Source organism: Lepisma saccharinum, chromosome 6, assembly GCF_977018435.1.
Source record: "Lepisma saccharinum chromosome 6, izLepSacc3.1, whole genome shotgun sequence".
NCBI lineage: Eukaryota > Metazoa > Arthropoda > Insecta > Zygentoma > Lepismatidae > Lepisma > Lepisma saccharinum.
Window position 1 is genome coordinate 3,376,550 of NC_139234.1, and position 9,835 is coordinate 3,386,384.

Sequence of the window (9,835 nt, forward strand, 5' to 3'; positions counted from 1 at the left end):
GAGAGCAAAACCTTCATATTCAACTCTTTTTTTTTTTTAAATGTCAAAACATTTCTAACAGTGTGTACTGAATTTTGTACAATAAGCATAGCAAGAATGGTTCGAGGTTTAATCCAAGATTAAAAATTTCTACGATATTATTTCTTTAGTAATCAGGATGTAGGTAAGTTGCATCTGTGATTATTATTATTGGTAATAATATTTCATTTATTGATTTTCTTGCATATTAATGATGCCATTCAGATCATTGACATTTCATTAGATTTTTTAATGTGTAAAAGCCTTATGTGCTGGAAACAGAAAAAGTTATGAAACCCTATACAGATCTGTGGGAGGGACCCCAAAGCCAATATTGTTGCCACTGCCTATATTTGCAGACCTGATAGAGCCAATTAATCTGATCCATTCCTGTAATTAATATAGATACAAAAATATTTAATTTGCCTTGATTTTTGTTCACGTTCTTTGAGGATCTCACATGTTTCTTTTTTGTTGTTTTTTTCCCACCCAGGCTACCTTCGACAACAAATCCAAAGGAGAAAGAAAATACAGGAATCCAGAACTTGTAGCAGCAGTGGCAGGCTTGGTTGCACAAAGAGTACTGGTGTGTATATGTAGGTATACCTTTTTCATAACTCGATTTCCCTATGTAAAACATGGAGGCTATTTTTATGAATGCAGTTTATACTCATGTACATATGTAGGTATGCAAAGAAAAATTGCACGTGGCACATTTTACAAGAATTTTCAGTACATAGTAAACCACTTTGTAATGTGCAAATGTAAATTATAGATATGTATAAAAATCTGTGATCTCTTATTGTGCATGCATATTCATATATATATGTGCCCGTGATGGTAACACAGTGTGAATCCTTGTATCAGGAATATTTACCTTTTAACCAATTGCAATGTAAAGTACTTTTGTCATAATCGAGACTGTATTCAATACCTATCTGAAGACTGACTTTCATTAGTCGCACATTGTTAATTGTGCAAGCTTTTGTGTCGTAAATGCTACCAGTGTTGTTAACGTATTGTGCTACTTTAAATTTTATTATGTTGTTGTGTGCATTTTTATTTAAAAAAAGAGTTGTGAAATTGTCAATATGTTTCGTAACAAACCAAGAATATTGTCATATCAGTTTGGTACCAATGACAATATTAGAGGTAATTCTAAAGTAGTGTTTGGGTGTTAGCCATTATATATATATATTTCTTTTCGCACTAGAATGTGTTCTGTTGTTTCTATTTCTTGCGCCAATCTTCAGCTAGTTCATGTACAACTGAGATAATCACTAAGAAAATATCACCAATATGATATAATAGAATATAAAACCAATCCTCTATTGTTTTCAGTGCAACACTTGATACTTCTACAATGAAAACTTGGACTAAATATTTACTGAATTTATTCAATAATAGTAATAAAAATACAATGCTAATCTGGCTATTCCTTGCAAAAAAAGAGGGGGAGAGGATCAGATTAGCATGATAGGTGACAGGTGCTACAGGGTGTTTCAAAAGTCACTCAACCATAACTTTGCCTGACCATAAGGATAGTAAGACAGTTCAGATCTCATTTAGCCTATATTTTGAAACATGTTATGTGTGTATTGTGACGAAGCCCAAACTATTTCCGATGCTTCTTCTAATTGGCCAATCTTTTACCCCATTCCATAGTGGCTACAAGGATTGTTGATTGGTGTTGTCGTGTGAGAGTTGTTACCATCTCTTGCCTACTTGTATCTGCTGGGCAGAGATTCAATTTGCTATTTGGGTTGCTCCAGTGACATCTAGAAACTCTTGATTTGAAATTTTCTGTGCAGTAGAACCAGGTTACATCAGGATGATGATGATATTTCATGACAAATACGGTGGATCGAACAAGTGTTCTCGGGTTACTAGCCAGGTTAAATTGGCATTAGCTTCCAACGTTTTGAGCGCACACATTGCTGTCATGTTCAGGGAAGGACTCTTTAATTTGTACTCCAAGGGAACACGAAAAAAGTTCGAATAATCCAAAATTTAAATTAACAAAAGCATCATTTCATTAAAGATGGTTTGAAGGGGAATAAACTTTTGTTCGAAATACCTAATACTTTGAATTATCCAAGTTCACCTATGTTGCATTAGTGAAAATTGCTGTTGTACATGAGCAATGCTCTTTAACCAAATAGTTTTGGTTGCAAGGTATAGTGTTGTTGTTAATAGAGAATGTTACATTACAGAAATACCGCGTGGTTACAAATTATTGGACGATTTCATAAGGCTATATTGTCACTAATACTGAAGATAAATACATTATCTTAGTGTCATTTGAAAGAGGGAAGTTTGAAGTTTTTTTACTGACTTTAGATGAACTCGATGTGAGCCCAACGTGTAATACGGCAGACGTCCAGGCGGTGATCCCATTCTTGCCAAACCCTCTCAAGCATGTCTGGTGTGACATTCTCGATGGCTCTGTTAATGCACCTTCACAATTCTGGCAGTGTCGCAGGAATTGGAGCTATGTAAACATTATCCTTGACGAAACTCCACAGGAAGAAATCACACACTGTGAGGTCCGGTGAACGTGGTGGCCATATGCAGAATGTGTGTCTGCGGCCGTTCCACGATCAATCCCTACCTTGCAGGTGTCGATTTAGGTACCCCCGGAGGGCCTCTCCGATGGTGCAGTGGTAGCGTCGTCGCCTTGTAATCAAGGGGTCCCGGGTTTGATACCCGGTGGAGACACATAGTGGTTTGGATCGCACTTTAAACTGTAGGTCCAGTCCCGATTAGCCTTACTGTGCATAAAGTAAAACACCAAATCGACACCAGGAACCCCCAGACATCCGTATGCCAATGTGGAGGGGCCCCATCTTGTTGGAAAATGAACCCCTGTTCCTCCTCTTCCGTGAGCTGTGGCATTAACCAACTTTCCAACATGTCTAGGTACACGTTTCCCGTGATAGTGTTCTCGGCAAAAAAAAAATGGGCCAAACACACGTCTCTTAGAAACTGCACAAAACACGTTTACTTTTGGACTGTCACGTTCTACCTCAATGACAGGAAGGGGGTTCTCAGATCCAACAAACCCTCATCCTCTTTGATCTTGGCCATCAAATTCTCACAAAATGCAAGCCTCTTTGCTGGATCATCAGGCTGCAGTTTTTGTACCAGTTGCAGTTTATACGGGAACAACTTCAATCGCTTCCGTAGAATCTTCCTTACTGTTGATGTTGGTATCTGCAATTGCTGACTGGCTCTCCGCACTGATTTCTGAGGGCTCCGTTTGAAACTTTCACGGACTCTGTCGACGGTCTCTTCACTTACACTTGGCCTCCCTGCGTGCCCTTTTCCTTGATGACAGATGCATCCTCTGTCGCGAAATTGTTCGAACCACCTTTGGATTCATGACGCGGGGGGAGCACGACGTCCAAATTGCCATGTAAATGCTGCTAGAAAAAAAAAAAAGAAAAATGAAAACAAATTAAAAACACGACAACTTCGAAAACTTCAAACTTCCCTCTTTCAAATGACACTAAAATAGTTTATTGATGTTCAGTATTAGTGAAAATATAGCCTTATAAAATCGTCCAATAATTTGTAACCATGCTGTATATTTGTTGCAAGATTTGTACTGCTTAATTTCGGAAGCTTGAAACTGGGGAGAGTCTTATTTGATTCATAGTCTATATGCACATATAAAAGTGTATTGATGCTTCATGCGGTTACCATTAATGTACATTTTAAGTTGTATTCCACAGTGTGTACAGAATATATGATAATTTATATCTAGAAATGTATTAATTTTTTTTTAATACAGCAGGTTTTTATATTCCTGTGTGTGACTTCGATCATTCTAAGTTCACATATCACTGTAAATGGAATACTTGCACATATTATGATGTTTATTATTATTTTTTTTGTTTATTATATTACTACACTAGTTTGTACTGATTGTTAAGTTCCTCATGATACTGCTTAATAAAAATGTTCATGTGTCATTTAAATATTTGTTTGTATACTGTGAACCTAATATCAAATTCATGTAATATTTGAAATTTAAAGTGATGTGGTCTGCGCTTGGAATGGAATATTGGAGAAAATAATTTTACCAAGAATGATTGCGATATATTAGTCATTACAAAATAACATCCTGATTTCATTGCAGTCATGTTACAAGAATAAGCATGTAACATTGGTTTTCATGGCCAATTTCAAAATCACATTATGTTTTTATAGGAATGTACCAATACAAAAGTTACTAATAAGTTAATTTTTGTATACAGATGTTGCAAATACTATAGTGTTTCTAGTACTTCATTCATCAGATCTGTCAGTGAGATTTGTGTAATGTCTAAACACATGCAAAACAAAAGTAGCTTGAATTTCGTCAGATGGAATTACGATATTTTGTTCCAATAAGTAAGATTTATATCATGTAGTGTAGTTATATGAATTTATTTTTTGTTGAATTTTAGGTTTTCCTTAAATATATATAATTACATATTTACGTGTTATACATTTTTAAAATAAATATATTTATATGCATAATTATTAATTAGTAGATTATTTATAATAAGTTTTGCGTATGAAGCCAGCAGTATATATTTTTCATATTATATAAGAAATATAGTATAATCATCATGATGTATACTGTCACGTATATCGCAAAATATTCTTCACAGAAATTGGTCATTATGAAATAATTATACTACAGTCAGACCTGTCAGATGTATGCAAAGTGCTGTATAAAATTGAGAAAACCAAATAAATCCCAGTGTGTAAGAAAACTATCAGTGATATAAATACTTACAATTATGTAACCATATATTAATTTTTAAAAAATTATGCTACTAACTGTCATCAGCTCAATAACAATATTGAAAACAATATGAAACTCCAAAATTTTACTTCAATGCATATGCACATTGTTCAGATGAAAAGCTTATCTCTTTTTGCACAACTGCATCAAAGAAACTATATTAAAAAATCACTTTCATATTGAGTGCTCCCCATTTATCAGATGCTGTATTTATTCTCAGTGAGAAATACTGTAGCCACTATACTCTACATATATTTTATTGAACACCCTGTTTTTTTTGTTAATGAAGGGTTTTCTAATAATGCAGTGTCTGAGCTTTGTTTTTTGGGATGACTTTAGGTTAATTTTGCTTAAATATTGCTAAAACTATTTTGCACAAATGAAACAAGGGGACTAGTGCTAAAAGAAAATTTATTCATCACTCGTGAATTGAACTACAGAACATTGTAAATATGTTTTACTGTTGCTTAAATTATTTATGTTAATTTTTTGCGCAAGATAGTATATCATTGTGTATATAGTGTATTGTGAAGCTTGTTTTTTGTATATGTATTTTATTATCACAGTTTTTGGTAGTAAAGAACTGCTATTATGGTGCTTTTTTTAGGTGCTACAAGATACTTTTTTTCCAGGGGTAAATGTTCCATACCAAGTGCAGCTGATGTTTTGCTGTATGTTATGTATCTGTATTGTGTTGCAAAGGCTTGCTGATGATGTAACGACACGATGTTGATTTCTGTTGTACCAAAAAAGAAATATTTGACAAATCTTTTTTTCTCCTCTTTACTAAATTGACGTGTTTTTTTAGTTTTCAAGTCCACTCTAATAAGATTTTTTTAGTGCATTTTCAGAACATGTATTGCATGTTCTTTCAGGTTTGCAAAGTTCTGGCTTGTTATAAACACTAATTGTGGTTTATTTTATGCTTTTGAGTCCTGTCTGGTAGAATGTAATGCTTTTTATTGTTATTGTTGAATCTCCAAAAATGTCTATCCAGATTATCATTAACTTAGTGCCTACAGATTGTGTAAATGTGTATCTTGGAATGGGTATATTACATCATATATGTATGAATTATTATGTAAGTCATTTGTCATATGCACAATGTAATTGGTAATTGAATTCATAGGGCACGCTCCGAACGCTTGTGCTGAACTAGTTACAACTGCAAGTTCATTTTCAACGTATGGACTCGGAAGCATGATAGCTCTGTGCATTATAACTGCACGAGTTTTGAATATTAATTTTAAATGGTAACGCAGTTAAAGTTAAAGCTAAACTAAACTTCACATCGCAACATTCCTCTTAACCAGAGACTACCAAGTGTGTTCTCATTGGGCAACGCATGGTCGGAGCATCAAGTCCGATCGCTGCTGTTTTCTGGCTTTCGAGACGAGCCTACTACTTCTTACGGTCAATTGTCCTCACAATGGTGGGTCAACACCGAAATGTTTAAAGCTCCCTGCTGGACTAGACCCCAAATTATTTCCCAGTTACTAGATTTGATTTTAACAGCACCGACTCATACACGTGCTGTTTAAATTACGAAGAATATTCATGGCTTTTCAAGTAAGTTGTATAAAAGTATTTTATGATAGAGTTAATGTGAAGCAAATGTGACAGCCACACAGACACTTAAGTGTTTTTATGCTTTGAATGTGCCATGTTTATTCAACTAGTTTGTATTATGGAATAATTTGTATGTATTTTCTTAAAATAATTACTAGAAAGGACATATTGTACAGGGTGTCCCACTCGTAAGGGGCCCCGGAAAAAGTGTTATAAAAAACTTAATAAAAGAGGATATGAAACCAAATTTGTACATGACATACCTTTATGGTCGAGAAATGAAGGTACATTACAAGAAGTGCTGGAAGTGACCTCCCCCCACCTGTACACAGTTCAACACGGCACTGCATGTTCGTGAATGTTGCTGCCACAGTATTCTGCATGACTGCCTGGATTTCACGGCGGATGTTCTCACGTGACTCGTCGATGGTGCGTGGTTTGTTCTTGTACACACTACCTTTAAGGTGACCCCACAGAAAAAAAGTCAGGGGTCAAGTCTGGTGACCTTGGGGGCCATAATCCTTTTGAAATCACTCGGTCAGGGAAAAATGATTCCACCGCAGCCATACTCACGTCAGACGTGTAGCATGCTGCCCCATCTTGCTGGTACCAGCCAAGTGTCGGTTCCTCGTCATCCAACTGGTTCACAAAGTCATGAAACAATACCTGGTACACATCACTGTTGACAGTAGTGTCAAAAAAAGTTGGCCCAATGGTGAGCCTCTGTGATAATCCACAGAACACGCCCACCTTCTGTGAATGAAGGGGTTCCTCAACGATTGCATGCTGGTTGTCAGTCACTCCATAAACATGCGTTTTGTGAGTTCACATATCCTGACAAGTGGAACCACACTTCATCACTGTACCAAGTGTACTGCAATATCCCTGGCCTTTCAGCGACGAGTTACGTGAGAACATTCACGAACATGCAGCGCCATGTTGAACTGTGTATACGGGTGGGGGGGAGGTCACTTCCAGCACTTCTTGTAATGTACCTTTATTTCTCAACCATAAAGGTAGGTCATGTACAAATTTGGTTTCATATCCTCTTTTACTAAGATTTTTATAACACTTTTTCCGGGGCCCCTTACGAGTGGGACACTCTGTATTATTGTTAGGCCTTAACTACCAAAAGAAATGATGAATTTGCAAATGGTTCATTTTATGTGATATTTTCTGATGTATGAGGTCATTTCCCCGAGAGTTGTCGGAACGTGCCCTTGCTGGTTTATGTAATCGGAAAATATAAAAATTGTCTTGGTGCTTGTTTTTATTCCATATCTGTGATACTATGTGAATTCTGACAATTGATATAAATTTACGGAGTGAATTTAGGGGAAATATTCCAAAATAGTTGATTTGGTGCAAAGTATCTTTTGAAAAGTGAAAATGGTATCAGTGTGGAATAACATTGTTTGTCGTAGAAATGATTGAAATAGTGTTGGTTATTATTGAAGATTTTGTTTTGACATTTGGCTTGTGGTCCCACTATATTTGTAGCGGCAGGTACTTTTGTAAAGAAATTTTCATTTAAATTCATGCGTAGGAAATACATTGTTGCCACATATTCAATAGATTTTGTATAATATTATGTAACAAATATATACTACAATGTGTAGCTAATATTGTTCTTCATGGAAAAGCTAGGAAGAAATATATCCAGACTCTTTAAAAGTTATTGAATAATGGTTTTGAGACTTTCAAAAGCTCTGTGAGAAAATTGCTAAATACATTAAGGAAATATTGTTTTCTGAAAATGGCTCGCTTGTTTTTTTGCCCCCTGCTAATAAACTTGTATCTGGAAATCCTGACTGTATACTAACGAGAAAAAATACAAATTAAAATAGTTTTCTAATTACAATTTTATTTCTTCCTGTCAGACAAGTGTGTTTTGTGTGCAAGAGTTGGGGAAAATTTTGAGGATTAAGCAAATTATTTTTCAAGCAGGAGGTAATTTTATTTATTTTTAAACAGTTCAAATCGGGAGTATTTTCATTTTTAAAAAAATTGATGTGAATAACCTGTATGAAGTTGGTTTACAATTTTGCTCAACCTTGTTGCTGAGTGAGCATTTACTTCTTCAAAAATGTCTCTCATTTTGAAGAAAAATGCCTAATTGTGCGGAATTATACCTCTGAAGCTTTCTGCGCAGTCGAACTGTTTGATTCCCGATGGATGGCCAAAATTTCTGGTGTTGATCTAACATCATCAGGACAATGGGTGAGCTACTTCAATAGAAGACAGAGCATAGCAGCAATTAGACTGTCTTCATATAACACACCATCCAAGGGATAAATCTACTTGGTTGGACTTAATCCTCAAAGAGCTTCTGGCCTCTCCGATGGTGCAGTGGTAGCGTCGTCGCCTTGTAATCAAGGGGTCCGGGGTTCGATACCCAGTGGAGGCACAAGTGGTTCGGATCCCACTATAAACTGTAGGTCCAGTCCCAATTAGCCTTACTGTGCATAAAGTGGACTTAAAACAACAAATCAACCAACCAATCAAAGAGCTTCTGTTTTCACCACAGAGTTCTTGAGGACCTCCCCACAACACCTACTTTTTTAGTGTTAACATAATGTTCAGCTGAATACAATATCTTGTCATGTACTTCCTTGCCAAAATAAATTCTCAATAACTCAATTGGGGTGTAAGGGGTGACCTTTTAAGAAGACATCCAAATGTCAACTTCACTTCCACGTAGTACACTCCGGTAACTGTAACGTTGCATGCCAACGAGGCTCTGGCCAGTATGAACAACGGAATTAAAATCTATTTCTTAACCCTTAACCAGACGCACTTCTTTCATCACCTTAAGTAGGCACGTGGGGGGTAAATTTGATCCCCAAATCTAAAATAATATCTGTAATCAAGTAAGATTCATGTGTACCAAAGAGGACTTTTATGTGATTAAATTGACTATTTTCAAGAACTTAAAGTAGTTTTTGAATGTAGAAAAGGGTTGCAATTAATTTTTAAGAAAACAATAGACAGACATTGCATTTTCAACATTACAAAAATCTTTCCTTGCAATAGTTAGTTGAAATGATGATAATAAGGAAAGTGTAGAATAAGGAAATACATTTTTCTTTTGTTGAGTATACACTTCAAATATTCGTAACGAACCTTAAAGTTCGTGGGATCTTAAGAATACCTAGAAGGTTAACCAGTTAATTGATGGCGTGATATAAACTACTCATCATTCATCCTCTTGATGAGACCACTCGTCATTGACATGACGAGTTATCGCTTAGCAATGCGAAAGGTACAAATTTACACTAGGGACTAGACTACAGAAAAGACAATGGTCACTCGTTGGATTTTGTGAACCGTTGAACCTGTATCATGGCTGGGTGTAGGATAATTACCTGTCTAACTGAAGTCTCTTAGCTGAATGAAAATAGCGAAGTCCTCTGTAAGCTTCTCTCTTATGCTGACCAAAGCGTGCTTCCACTA

General features: G+C 35.8%; 1 protein-coding gene across 1 annotated transcript in view; it reads left to right on the plus strand.

The window, feature by feature from the left end:
• Window positions 1–8,243, plus strand: part of LOC145988508 (uncharacterized) — a 48,533-nt gene extending 40,290 nt beyond the window's left edge. The window contains exon 11 of the mRNA XM_083123378.1: window positions 512–8,243. Within this exon, the coding sequence (XP_082979504.1) occupies window positions 512–569 (58 nt within the window). The 3' untranslated portion in view covers window positions 570–8,243. The remainder of the gene's footprint in view (window positions 1–511) is intronic.
• The last annotated feature ends 1,592 nt before the right edge of the window (window positions 8,244–9,835 follow it).